At 40.9% G+C, this 13,634-nt stretch overlaps 1 protein-coding gene across 1 annotated transcript in view; it reads left to right on the top strand.

Annotated features, from left to right (window-relative positions):
* DNAH8 (dynein axonemal heavy chain 8) overlaps positions 1 to 13,634 on the top strand; it is a 324,054-nt gene that overhangs the window by 132,503 nt on the left and 177,917 nt on the right. The window contains exons 37-42 of the mRNA XM_049652745.1: positions 1,801 to 1,964; positions 3,454 to 3,556; positions 4,557 to 4,661; positions 5,470 to 5,631; positions 8,430 to 8,654; positions 11,401 to 11,573. Coding sequence (XP_049508702.1) covers positions 1,801 to 1,964; positions 3,454 to 3,556; positions 4,557 to 4,661; positions 5,470 to 5,631; positions 8,430 to 8,654; positions 11,401 to 11,573 — 932 coding nt within the window. The remainder of the gene's footprint in view (positions 1 to 1,800; positions 1,965 to 3,453; positions 3,557 to 4,556; positions 4,662 to 5,469; positions 5,632 to 8,429; positions 8,655 to 11,400; positions 11,574 to 13,634) is intronic.

The following is a 13,634-nucleotide window of genomic DNA, read 5'->3' as shown; positions in this document are numbered from 1 at the left end:
CCATATGGTCCTGTCTTGATTTATTTATTCATTTATTTATCAATTTTTTAACGTTTATTTAGTTTTGAGAGAGAGAGAGAAAGAAGGGAGTGGGGGAGGGGCAGAGAGAGAGGGAGACACAGAATTGAAAACAGGCTCCAGGCTCCCAGCTGTCAGCCCAGAGCCCGACACAGGGCTCAAACTCATTAACTGTGAGATCAGGACCTGAGCCGAAGTCGGCCACTTAACCGATTGATCCACCTAGGTGCCACCTTATTAAAACCTTATTTAAACCGGGGTTGGCAATCTGTGGTCCACTCACCTGTTTGTAGAAATAAGTTTCATTGGAACACAGCCATATCTATTCATTTATGTTCTGTCTGTGGCTGTTCTAGCATTGCAACAGGAGAGTTCAGTAGTTGTAACAGAGACTATATGGCCTGCAAAGTAAAATATTTACTGTCTGGCCCCTTTACAAAATAAGTTTTCAAAATGTGCTGATTTTTTATTTACATTAAAAGAAAAAAAGAAAATCACATATTTTCAAATCCCCAGGTTATCTGAGGATATCAGGTACCTTCAATATGGTACTACTACATTTAATTTTTTTTTAATGTTTATTTATTTATTTTTGAGAGAAAGAGAGAGAGGGAGAGAGAGCAGGAGAGGAAGAGAGAAAGAGGGAGACAGAATCCCAAGCAGACTCCATGCTGTCAGCACCGAGCCTGATGTAGGGCTCAAACCCACAAACTGTGAGATCATCACCTGAGCTGAAACCAAGAGTTTAACCGACTTAGCCACCCAGGCACCTCTCAAATATGGTACTGTTGGATTATAGTAGTTCATCTCCTCCAAGAGGTGACTTTATAGTATTCGTCTGAGAGTAGAATTAAAATTAATCTGTATTGCATAAACAAAAATTAACTATCATTAAGTCGACTAATAGTAGATCAGACACATACCACGGGGCAAGGAAATTTAGCTTTCTGAGCCCTTAACAAAATATTTAAAACAGCTTTACTCTGCAGCCTTTGAAATAAGTAAACTTATTAATAGATTTATTCTATGAAGGTAGAATCCCTCTTATAAAATTAAGCCTGCTCTTCTTAAATTTCCATAACTATAGGCTCTATATAAATTAAAAATCAAGGTTAAAAGGGTTTCAAAAATAGCTCATTTCTCATTGTAACATTGTTTTAAACATAATTCTTTTCTTTCTTAACCAGAAAGTTGCAGTGTTTTAAAAGATACCTTTAAAAGTTTTTAAAACAGGCAAGATTATGCCATTCCTAGAGGCGTTTTTGCAATTGAATGCAAAGCTTAATATCATCCATAGTAAATAGAAAAATTTCATTAGCAAAAATGTAAATGAGGCTTTGTTTTGGGTTTTTACTTTCTTTTTTTCTGCCCCCCCCCCCCCTCCCCCGGGTCCTTTTGAGCTGTAATTATTCAAAAGATCTTGAGATCAAGTTATTGTCATGCTTCTTCAGTTTGCTCATCAAACCAAGCACCTGGGGTGCTGGAAGACTAGATTTGAGCTTTAAGTCGATAGCTCTGTAAATTAATCGTGTGGCATTTTGAAAATGTATTAAATGTAAGAAAACAAATAAGTGATAAGCCCCATTGTGACAAAGCAGTATTTCAATAAGCAGTTTTATGACTCTGGGTTTTTGTTTTTCAGAATTAATTGAGGTGAAAAAAAATGCTCCTTTAAGTTATGTAGACTGAGGACTAATAGAAGCGGGTCTGAGGAACTAGAGGCTATTCCAAAGCGAAGACTTTGCTTTTATTCAAATGCTCATTTTCACTGACTGTTTTTAGGAAGCCAAGCGTTTTCAGAATATTGACAAGTCATGGATAAAGATAATGCAGCGAGCTCATGAGAACCCCAATGTGATCAGTTGCTGTGTTGGAGATGAAACCATGGGGCAACTTTTACCTCATTTGCACGAACAGTTGGAAGTATGTCAGAAGTCACTCACGGGGTAAGAACCACAGTTTTAAGTCTCCTATCATTTTATATGTGATGGCATTTTATCCCAAACAAGTAAATAAAACTGACGGCATTTCTGGCTTGGTAGGGATGGCTGAAGTGGCTGCAGGAATTTAACATAGCCTTAATTTTTCTGCAAAACAAGACACCATCAATTTGGGGGTCCATGAGTGAAGGCATTGGATTAGTTTTATAGGGCTGCTGTGACAAATGCCCACCAACTGGGCATTAAAACATCACACACCTATTTTCTCACATTTCGGGAGGCAAGAAATCTGAAATCAGTGTCAGCCAGCACCTTCTGAAGGTGCTGAGGGAGAATGTTTCCTTGCCTCTTGGAGCTTCTGGTGCCTCTAGGAGTTCCTTGGCTTGCGGCCACATGACTCAAACCTCTCAGCCTTCCCCTCTTTTTCCTGTGTGTGTCTTATGAGGACTCTTGTAATTGGATTTAGGACTCCTGTGGATAATACACGATTTTCTCTTCTTGAAATGCTTAACTTCAATACATCTACAAAGACCCTTTTTCCAAATGAGGCCACATCCACTGGTTCCAGGGAATAGGATGTGGGCCTGTCTTCTGAGGATCTGCCATTCAACCCACTACAGTCATGGAATATAGATGTGCACGAAGAGAACCAGACAAATTTACAGATAATTTCCTTAAAGGACAGTTCATTCTCAATTTCTGCTTGAAATAGAGTTGTAGTATTGATATGCCCCGATTCGAGAGACCCCCCAAAAACAAACCACCAGAGTCCAGAGTCAAAGCCAAGCGGCAAGGGTCGTTTATTGCAGGTTCGAACCCGGTCCTCCGCGCACTCGTTGCCAGTGACGCTAAGAGGCCCCGAGCAAGGATCTTACAGCTTCTTTTATAGACAGGCACAAACAAGTTAGGGATTTTTTTTGAGGTTACAGAGCTGTTATAGGTTGACATTTAAATTTGAACGCTCAGCAGAACTTGATTGGTTCCCGCCTTTATGTCAGACTACGACCGGGCGCGCCCTGGCTGGTTTCAGGAATGGCGGGGGAGGGGAAAGATCTTTTCTTTGCAGTTGTGAGTACACCTGGTAATTTTTCTCTTAGCCTCTCAGTATATCTTAGTTTTTCCAAGTTTATGCCCCTGTCCTGACTTCATGGTTAGTTGGTCCCCCTTTAACTCTTCCAGTGCCCAGGTTTGGAGATAATCATGTGTTCATCATGGGTTTAAACCATGAAGTTCGCGATACTCCTAGAAAGGTCACAGGAGGGCTCTTGAGGAAGAAGACAATAGGTCTTGCTCTGAATCCCTGTCTTGCTTTCCCAAGTGCCACTCATGACAGACCACGGACTTTGGTTCTAACCAAACATTTCAGAGGCAAATGGGAAATGACTATAGATGTTTGCTGTTATCTTACTGAAGATGTTAGGGATTGTGTCTTGGCTAAAAACCCAAAAATTATTAATTCAGGAAAAGCCATTTGGTAACATGACTTTATTTACAGGTATTTGGAGAAGAAGAGATTACTGTTTCCAAGATTCTTCTTTGTATCCGATCCAGTTCTCCTGGAAATTCTGGGACAAGCCAGTGATTCCCACACCATACAGGTATAATCTTAATATCTGTTACCTAAATTGCTTTTTTACACAGCATACATAATTAATAATAAAAATGAAGTTAGAAATTTAATAGCACAGGGAGGAGAGTATTAAAGATTATGTTAAGTATAAAATGTCCTAGTTTCTGTGTGTTCTGAACTCATCGACCTGAAGCAAGAGCCACTGATTATGCAACTCACCAGCTGAGTGACCTTAGCCAGCTTCTTAATTTTCCTGTGCCTCAGTTTCCTCATCTGTAAAATAGGGATATTAATGGTTTCCGCTTCATAGGATTGTCATTAGGATTACATGAGATCACGCACTGGAATGTAGCTGACACACAGTATGTGCTCACTAAATGTAATTCATTTCTGTATTGTAGTCTAAATATTCTCAGATCAAGTAGGGATTGTGGTTTGGAATTGTCCATATCCAAGTGCTTCTCAAGTGCTTTTAGCCATTTCCAAGGGCAGTACTTCCAGGAGGCAGAGAGAAACTATGAAAAACCGGATATGGGAGGCACTGAAACACCCCTATCCCAGAGCCTTGCCGAGTTTGGCAATCTGGGAGGCCACTACGAGGGACTTCCTTGGTGGTTTCTAGGGAGCTGTGGGGATGAGAAGAGAAGGAGGGAAGTAAAAGCTGTGGAAGGCAGAGGGAGAGCCAAGAGACAGGCAGGACAGAGCTGTCTGTGGGAGGGAAGGAGGCGGGGACCACATGGTTCAGTCTCCATGTGGAGGAAGGTCACAGTCTTAGTCCAACCAACCCAGTGGAACAAGGGCATTTACAGGAAACATGCTGTAGGGCTGGATTTTTAAAAGTGGGTCTCAAAGTCAATCAGCTGCCAAAGCCGTGTTGTGTGTGTTTGTTTCTGTCTTTGTTGGCACAATGAAGTGAATTCTTAATCTCTTACAAAGAAAACACATATTAAGGGTTTTAAAAACAACTCAGTGGCTTTTGTGTTTAGCCTCATGTGTGTTGTTCTGGCTCTGTCTTGTGCTTCTTACAGCCACATCTCCCTGCAGTATCCGACAACATAAACGAGGTGACGTTTCATGCGAAAGACTACGATCGTATCCTGGCCGTCATATCAAGAGAAGGAGAAAAAATTATTGTAATTTAACTTGGGTTAAAGTTTTCTTACTAGGATTTCTTTAAAAATGTAGGTCGAGGAGATTGCGATTCTCCTGTGAAAAACAGAGAGTGGGGGAGGGGTGGGCCTGGGTTCTAGTTCTCTTGCCCTGGCTTGGTTGCAAACAAGTCTGGGTAAGTCACTGACTTCTCTGAGACTTGTTCTATCATTAATTAATTATTAATTTTATATTAAAAAAACACTTTTTTTTAATGTTTATTTATTTTTGAGAGAGATAGAGACAGAATGCAAGTGGGTTGGGGCAGAGAGAGGGAGGCACAGAATCTGAAACAGGCTCCAGGGCTCTGTGCTGTCAGCACAGAGCCCGACGCGGGGCTCGAACTCACGAGCTGTGAGATCATGACCTGAGCCGAAGTTGGACGCTCAACCGACTGAGCCACCCAGGCACCCCTAATTTTGTATTTTAGAGAGAGAGTGTGAGTGGGGGAGAGGGGCAGAGGGAGAGAGAAAGAATCCTAATCAGGTTCCACACTCAGCACGGAGCCTGATGTGGGGCTCGATCCCACAACCCTGGGATCATGATCTGAGCCGAAATCAAGAATCTGATGCTCAACTGACTGAGCCACCCAGGCACCCCTACAATGAAAACTTTAGACCAGACCATTTTCTTCCACCTACAGTATTAGTTGGTTTTTCTCATGTCTTGAATATTTTGTGTAAAATTATTTGCTTTGTGTTGAGGTACTGTGATTTATCAAGTGAAGTGTGACATTGGTAAAAATAGGAAATTATTATCAATTTGTAATATATCTGTAATGTGTCTTTTTAGTTGGATAATCCTGTTATGGCCAAAGGTCCTGTAGAGATTTGGCTTATGGATTTGTTAAAAATGCAGATGTCGTCACTGCATAATATAATCAGGTCTGCATTCTACCAAATCAGCGATTCAGGGTTTCAACTCTTACCTTTTCTCAATCACTTTCCAGCACAGGTGAGAATATATAATGTTTAAATAATGGAAATAAGGGGGAAAGATACACAGGAAGCAGTTGGCCTTGATGGTGTAGCAGCTGTTGGTAGCTTTGAACTAGCTGGGGAGGCCTTCCCACCCTCCACTGCCAACCACCTGCTTGTCCACCTACATTATTCTAGGCCATCTCATCCCATTCGCTGGAAGAGGATTTGCCACTGTTCTTTGATCACTAAGGATAACACTAAAACTAAACTCACAAATGGAAAATTTCATCTCATATACAAAACACACACATCTGTACATAAAAGACACCTATCTATACCCATCTGTGTATGGATTTGGTGGCATATTTTCCATGTAGCTATGTATGGATAGATATAGATACAGATATAGATAGAAATATGGATATAGATAAGAACGAGCATATCTTGTCCTGAAACAAAATCCATCTTGCCTTTTTTTTTTTCTCCCTTCCAGTGATTACAAATTGTGATAATCTGTTAAAGGAGGCCTTGTCATGCAGCTAGCTTCCTAACAGGAGCGGACCTTCAAGAGGCTGGCGTTTGAGCAGGTGTTCTCTTGAACAGCTCTCATGTCCAGTGGCTTTTAGGAATGCACCCTACTGTGCCACGTGTTATTAAAACTGAATACAGAAAAGGAAGAGCCAACAGTTTCATTCAGATTTCAGCCAAAATAAATGAAAAGTGATGCTTTGTGATCTGGGTTAGAGAGAGTGTGGGATAGGAAGCAAGAGATATCCAAGGAAAATACACGCAGTTTTGACCCTAACTATACTTCTTCTCCAACCGCTCCTCGCGGCCGACCTCCAAGTCCCGACTTAATGCACACACAGCGGAGAGGGCTGAAATGATAGGAAATTATTTATTCAAATGACACAAGTATGGCTATAGAACAACCTTTACTGGAGAGAATATGTTGATATTGTATTTAATATTTTTTGTATCGTGCAGTATCCTTGGCAAATTTTATATTCTTATCAGCTTTATTAGCTTTGTGATGAAGCTTTATAAAATACTTTATTTGATAAAGTGAGAAAGATAGCCCCTTAGACCAAATCAGCATGCTTTCTCTCTCCCAGGAAAGCTTGTATAATCTGAAGGAGAGACTCAGTCCAGATTAGACAGAGAAGCTAGCACCATGTGGAAAACTGAAAGCAAGGTCAGAGTGGGAGTGATGTTGAACAGGATACAGCAGGAAAGTTGACTAGCTCTAAAAGGTGACATTTTAAACAATTTTAGGTTAAAATCTTAACAACGTAATGGGCAAATTTCAGTTATTTGGGAAAAATGCTTTCAAGAGTAATGAAGATATATATTCATCCAGTGTATATTCTACCCATAATATTTATTCAATATATACATTGCTTGTTTCTACCAGCTGCAAACGATGACTTCATATTTTAGTGTATTCCCTTCTAGCAGTTTTAACGTGCTTCTGACAGGCAGCGGGTGACGTTGAGGAGAATGAGCATTCTTGTTTTTATTTTAATGAGGCATCCTCCAGTTTTCACCATGAAATCTTCTGCTTTCTTAAACTGAGTACAAACCGTAATTTAAACTTTTCTAGGTGACTCAGGATAGTCATTTTAAAGATTAGTTTTTAGAATCTACCCCTAAGCAGTGATTTCTCAGAGATTGCGGGTCTGTGTCTTTAAATCACACAGCCTTACACTGTGGGTTTTTGGTTTGTTTTTTGCCTTTCCTGTCTCATGCCATCTTCTGCTGCTGCCAGAGTCAGAACTGTCTTGTTGCTGGGAACTTCCTGACATGGGGTATTTCCTCTACATCGGGTTGCTCACCTCACCCGGGGGGCCTTCATTTATCTTTACCTGCAGACCGCAGGGTTGGCCGCTGCTTTTGGCAGAAAGCATTTTGAAGTCTTGAGGAGGCGGGGATAAGGAAAGGGTTTTATTCCTGCCTTACCCACACTGAATGCCATGCCCAATAGTGTCCACATGCCGCTCACTCTGCTCCCAGTCCTCCCCCAGATGTGGGGTTCCCTTTGGTCCAAATGATCTCGGATCTGTGGCTTGACTGTGCAGATGAACAAAAGCTCCTAAAGGGACACCTTTTGCAGCAAGGAGGGCATGTTTGTTTTGACGATTTTACACCTTTACTGGGGTGGAGATTGTAGGCAAGGTGATAGTCACAATTTTCTTATGCCCTCATCAGGAGAAAAAGAATAAACTTCCCCCCTTCTCATTCTCTCTCTCTCTCTCTCCTTTAGATAAATATATATAGAAAGAAGTCAATTTAGGTAAAGTTATAGATGATAGATCAGGAAAGAAAGGAAAGAAAGAAAGAAAGAAAGAAAGAAAGAAAGAAAGAAAGAAAGATTAGATAGATTAGATAGATCAGGAAAGGAGAGAGTCAGCATACCATTTCTAGAAATTGCAAAGAGACCTTTGGGAAACCCTGCTAAAGAAAAATACACAACAAGTCTAGAAATTCTGTTTGCTTTTCTTGAGAAAGAAAAATGATCATAGGAGCTATTGGGTGGTCTCAGGCCCTCTATAGAAAAATTTGCTAAGCATCCTTCATAAAACATATACAGCTTCATATATGGTAGCCATTGTTTTAATTATTACTTATCTCTCAGCATTAAAATAATTAAATATCAATAGTTGGAACTTGGAGTGTTTATTTTTCCCCTTTTGGGAGTGGAGAAATGCATGCCTCTTTTTAGTTTAAAATGAGTAAAACCTCGTTTGCCTTCCTATGGACGACCACCAAATTTTATTGCAGATGTGCTTTGAATATTTGGCAAATTTACTTATTTTTCCTTTGGATGCATAGGTGGGGCTTCTGGGAATTCAGATGTTGTGGACACATGATTCAGAAGAGGCTTTACATAATGCAAAAGATGACAGGAAAATCATGCAGGTGACCAATCAGAAATTTTTGGATATTCTGAATATTCTCATCAGTCAGACAACACATGACCTAAGCAAGTTTGACAGAGTGAAGTTTGAAACTCTGATAACCATCCATGTGCACCAGAGAGATATTTTTGATGACTTGGTAAAGTATCTTTGTTTTTTAAAGTGATTCAGTGTACTAATTAATAGTTCAGTGCTCCTAATAATGAACAATTAGTATTATATATATTCCCTAACTTGTGTGAACTTTCCATCTACTTGGTCCTTTTCCACAACTGTCTTTCTATATACCATGTCTACAAATACGTATATTTGTGGTTTAAACAACCTTATGTGTATACTCACATTTGGCATTGTGAAAGTCTGGAACCAACTGATGTGAGGTGAACTAACTACTCGTTCTGTTACACCAAATAACCAGGGGCATGATACAATTTAGGTAGGATTGGTCATGAATCATTTGCTCCATTAAGAAAGAAGTCTTGATCAAAGAGAATCAAGCTTCAGAAAAGTTTCATGGATATTTGTCTGATTAACAGTGTCCAACAGGGCATCATGGGCTTGATGTGGACAAGGTTCTGTAGGGTAAGAGTAGGTGGGGTGGTATTTGAATTCCCTTCAGAAACAGGACTTTAACCAGCGGCCTTGAGCAAGACCGGAGAGAAGTTCTCCGGAAGCAGTGGTTATCATTGTAGGGTAGGGGCCTATGTGCCACCATTTGATATACCGCCATTTGACTATCTTTGTCTTTAACTACTGTTGCTTTATTTGATTTGATTTGATTCATCTTAAAGGTATCTCTTTTCTTAACCAGAGACGTGTAATTCATGCAACTTGGGGTTCTTTTTTACAGAATATGATCACAGACTACTTGTTTCAAGCTTGTGTCAAAAGTTCTGATCAGATAGGTAATATTTATGGAAGGCTGAGAAGGACATGCAGTCCGTTTATTCCCCTGGAATCTAGATCCTCACTTCTCAAAAGTATTACATACCAACCAGTTGCATTAGCATCTCCTGTGAGCTGGTTAGAAAAGCAGAATCTCCAGTCCCCTCCCCCACCCCACCCTCTACTTAATCAGAATCTGCATTTCAAAATTCCCAGGTGATTGATATGCATGTTAAAGTTGAGCAAACACTGCTCTAGGGTTTGTCTGGATCTTCCAGTCAAGCTAATCATCAGAGAGCTGCATACTCAGACCATATTTCTTTGGCCTTCTACAGATTTGCTTTCACCAAATTGCAGTTACTGTCACACTTTGACTTTGTTTATTTGAAGTCCACCTCAAGAACTCCTATGGAATCCATTACTGTATCTGCTAAAGGCGTGCCATTTAGGGTGTTGTCTGTACATCCCTCGCGGACTCTTAAAGCTGAAATCCCACGGAAGCAATTTCTTTTAAATTTAAGTGCTGAGCAAAGTTTTACTTTACATGCAGAATGGAGTTTTAAAAAGAAAAAAACCCATACACAGTTAAAGCCACGAAACTGTTTTCTTTTTGTCTTAACTACTGTTGAACTCATGGTCCCTCTGCATCCCAAGTAAAATGAGATCTCATGGCCAGCGTGTTTGCATTTTATTTTTCCGTGTGTGATGCTTAGAACAGCCTGGTATATGGTAAGAACTCAACAAATAGTAGCTATTCTTTCTTCTTCATCTTCTGTTGCCTCCTCACCATCTTCATGGATTACTGAGACTAGCTAGTTAGTTGATGGCCTCTCCATGGCTGCAGGTCCTGTGTTGGGGAACAGAGTCCCCAGGGATGGCACTGGATCATGTCACCTGACAGTTGCACTTTAAGGTGATGAATCCAAACTGTGATTTCTGCTGGAAACCAGAATTCTTAGCTGCAGGGGGAAAGCAAGGTCATCACAAACAATGAAACGATGACAAAAAGCAAGACTGTTAAATAGGGTGGAGACTTGATTAGTTGGAGATCAGGTACATTGCAGGGTTGCCAAGGGTCAAGACGAATGACCTGGAAGAGGGACCGAGTTTAAGAGCAGTGAAGGGGATCATTTGCCTCTTTCCCGTGTTGATTCTCCTGAGTGGGCAGGACCAAGTTTTCTCCAAGGTTGTCCATGGAAAATCATGAAGCACCTGAGAACGTGGTTGTGGCAGGATGTTATTCTTAAATGTGCTTCCCTGGTTTCTATCACTTGCATGTATGGCTGTGGGGAGCCCAGTACCTCGTGCCCGTAGGGGTAGACTGATGATCCGGCAGGTTGGTTGGTTTGGCCACAGTGCTGGTGGAGGAAGGCACTTGTGCATATATGACTGTGTATCTTCCTGCTTAATCCCCTCAGTGGCTTCCCTTTGCCATGAGAACACTGCCCAACCCTGTTTCCGTGTCCCATGAAGCCTCAACTCTTTCTCTCTCTCAAGACTCCTGGATGCCTCAGCTGTGCTGAACTTCTTTGAGTTCCTTGAACATGCAGCCAGGTCTCCTGGGTCTTTGCCTAAAACATTGTGCCTTCTTTTTTAAAATTTGCTTTCATTTTATTTCCCTTGGTAATTCCTACTATTTTTCCAGGTTTTAGTTTGAATATTTCTTTCTCCAAGTATCCCTCTCAGCCTCCCCTAGACTACGTTAGGTCCTCTTGCTACACATTTCCATGAATCCTGAATTTCTTTTCATATTTTATTCCAATTATTTGTTTATCTGTTTATCTGTTTGTCTTTTGTCTTTTTTTGATCAGCTTCAGAAGACAAGAACCATTGTCTGTCTTTGTTCACCGAGCACAGTGTCGGGCCTAAGGAGGGACTCTATAGATATATGTTAAATAAATGAACCAGTTCATGAATGAGTGAATAAAAACTGCCTATATGCTTGTGTTTTGTGCTATTGCAATTCAGTATGTAATCTCTTTGTATTTCATGTTTTTAAGGTAAAAATGCATATCAAATCAGTTACTGATTTTGAATGGCTAAAACAGAGTAGATTTTATTTTAAGGAAGACTTGGATCAAACTGTAGTGTCTATTACAGATGTGGATTTTATTTACCAAAATGAATTTCTGGGATGCACTGATCGTCTTGTTATCACTCCATTAACAGATAGGTAGGAACTGAGTTTTTGTTATTCCATTAAAAAAATTCTTTTTAATGTTTATTTATTTTGAGAGAGAGAGAGAGAGAGAGAGAAAGAGAGAACATGAAGAGGGGAGGGGCACAGAGAGAGAGGGAGAGACAGAATCCCAAGCAGGCTCCACGCTGTCAGTGCAGAGCCCAATGTGGGGCTCGAACTCATGAACTGTGAGATCATGACCAAGAGTCTGATGCTTAACTGACTGAGCCACCCAGGCGCGCCTTGTTATTCCATTTTGTAATTAAATGATGTACTTAAAATTGTTTTAAAATTGCATCTGAGAGGTGCCTGGGTGGCTTAATCTGTTGAGCATCTGACTCTTGCTTTGGGCTCAGCTCATGATCTTATATTGAGCCCCACATTGGACTCTGCACTGAGTGTGGAGCCTGCTTAAGATTCTCTCTCTCTCTCTCTCTCTCTCTCTCTCTCTCTCTCTCTCTCTTCCTTTTCCCCTCTCTCTGACTCGTGTGCTCTCTCTAAAACAAAACAAAACAAAACAAAACAAAACAAAACAAAACGTTGCATTTGAAATATTAACAAAAGCATATTGCTGTCAGGTTAGGTCCATGCTAGTTCATCAAAGTCAGTCTACCAATGAAATAACCATAGCTGTTACTTAAACGTACATGTACATTAAGTTTTTGTGAAGTAAAAAAGATACAAGAATGAAAGCAAGTTAGAATGCTAAGAGAGTAATGTAGTAATGAATGACAGCAAGCTGGAAGAACCTCTCTGGCACCATAAAAGAAGTCATTAGAATTGTAAAGAAGGAAGGGACCTTGGAGATGATGTAATTTGGCCTCCTGGTTTTCCACGTGTGGAGATTGATGCCTAAAGTGAAGGTCCTTGGCCAGGTACAAATCATCAGCCAATGGCCGATCTCCTCACAGTTCTTTCTTTCCAATGTGTGACACCAGACAAAAGTGGGTCTTATTCATCTCTGCATATCCTCCAACACCCAGTTCAATACGCTGTGCATAGAACATGCTCAATAAGGGGTCGCCTGGGGGCTCAGTTGGTTAAGCATCCGACTTCGGCTCAGGTCATGATCTCACAGCTCCTGAGTTCAAGCCTGCCGTCAGGCTCTGTGCTGACAGCTAGGAGCCTGGAACCTGCTTCGGATTCTGTGTCTCCCTGTCTCTGGCCCTCCTCTGCTTGTGGGCCCACACACACACTCTCTCTCTCTCTCAAGAATAAATAAACATTAAAATATTAAAAAAAAAAGAAGATGCTCAATCAGTATTTGTAGAATTGACTTGGGTCATAGAACAGTTAATTCTGCGGTTACTTTAATAGGGCTGCGTGATTATGACACAGATTACATCTTTACTGTCCTCTTGATTCATACAACCCCCTTCTATATGCCCAGTGCCCTTGTAGCATAAACTTGTCGATGTGTTTCCTCTTCCACCAAGCTCCACTCAGTTTTACTTAGATCTGGAACAAATATAACTGAAGCTGCATCATAGATACAAGTAGATTCATTATATTATTCTTTACACTTGCCTAAAAGAGTGAAACATTTCGTAGTAAGATGATTTATTTGCCACGGTGTGCTGGAGTTGGCTTGTACCAGCTCGTGAGAGTCAACTGTGTGCATCTCTTCCCAAGTTTGTGGGATCACATTGGTAGCTTGTCATTGGCCCTGGTGGAAGTATTCGTACCACAGAAATCAGCAAACATGAGAATCAGATTGATTTATTTTTTTTCCTGGAGTTGTTCAATATCTGCCAGTATAGCACTGCTTATTCGGTCCTCTGCCTCACAATTTATCCTGACCACAGTAGAAGGAAGGCCTAAAAGTTTTTTGTTTTTTTTTTAAGTTTATTTATTTATTTAGAGAGACAGAGAGAGAGAGAGCACACGAGTGTGGAAGGGGCAGAGAAAGGGAGAGAGAGAGAGAATCCCAAGCAGGCTTTGCATCGTCAGTACAGAGCCTGATGCAGGGCTCAAACTCAGGCCCCGTGAGATCATGACCCGAGCTGAAGTTGGAAGCTTAATGAACTGGGCCATCCAGGTACCCCAGGCCTGAAG

The sequence above is a fragment of the Panthera uncia genome (assembly GCF_023721935.1).
Source record: "Panthera uncia isolate 11264 chromosome B2 unlocalized genomic scaffold, Puncia_PCG_1.0 HiC_scaffold_24, whole genome shotgun sequence".
NCBI lineage: Eukaryota > Metazoa > Chordata > Mammalia > Carnivora > Felidae > Panthera > Panthera uncia.
The sequence above is the reverse complement of the archived record's forward strand: the minus strand, read 5'-3'. Positions and strand labels throughout refer to the sequence as shown.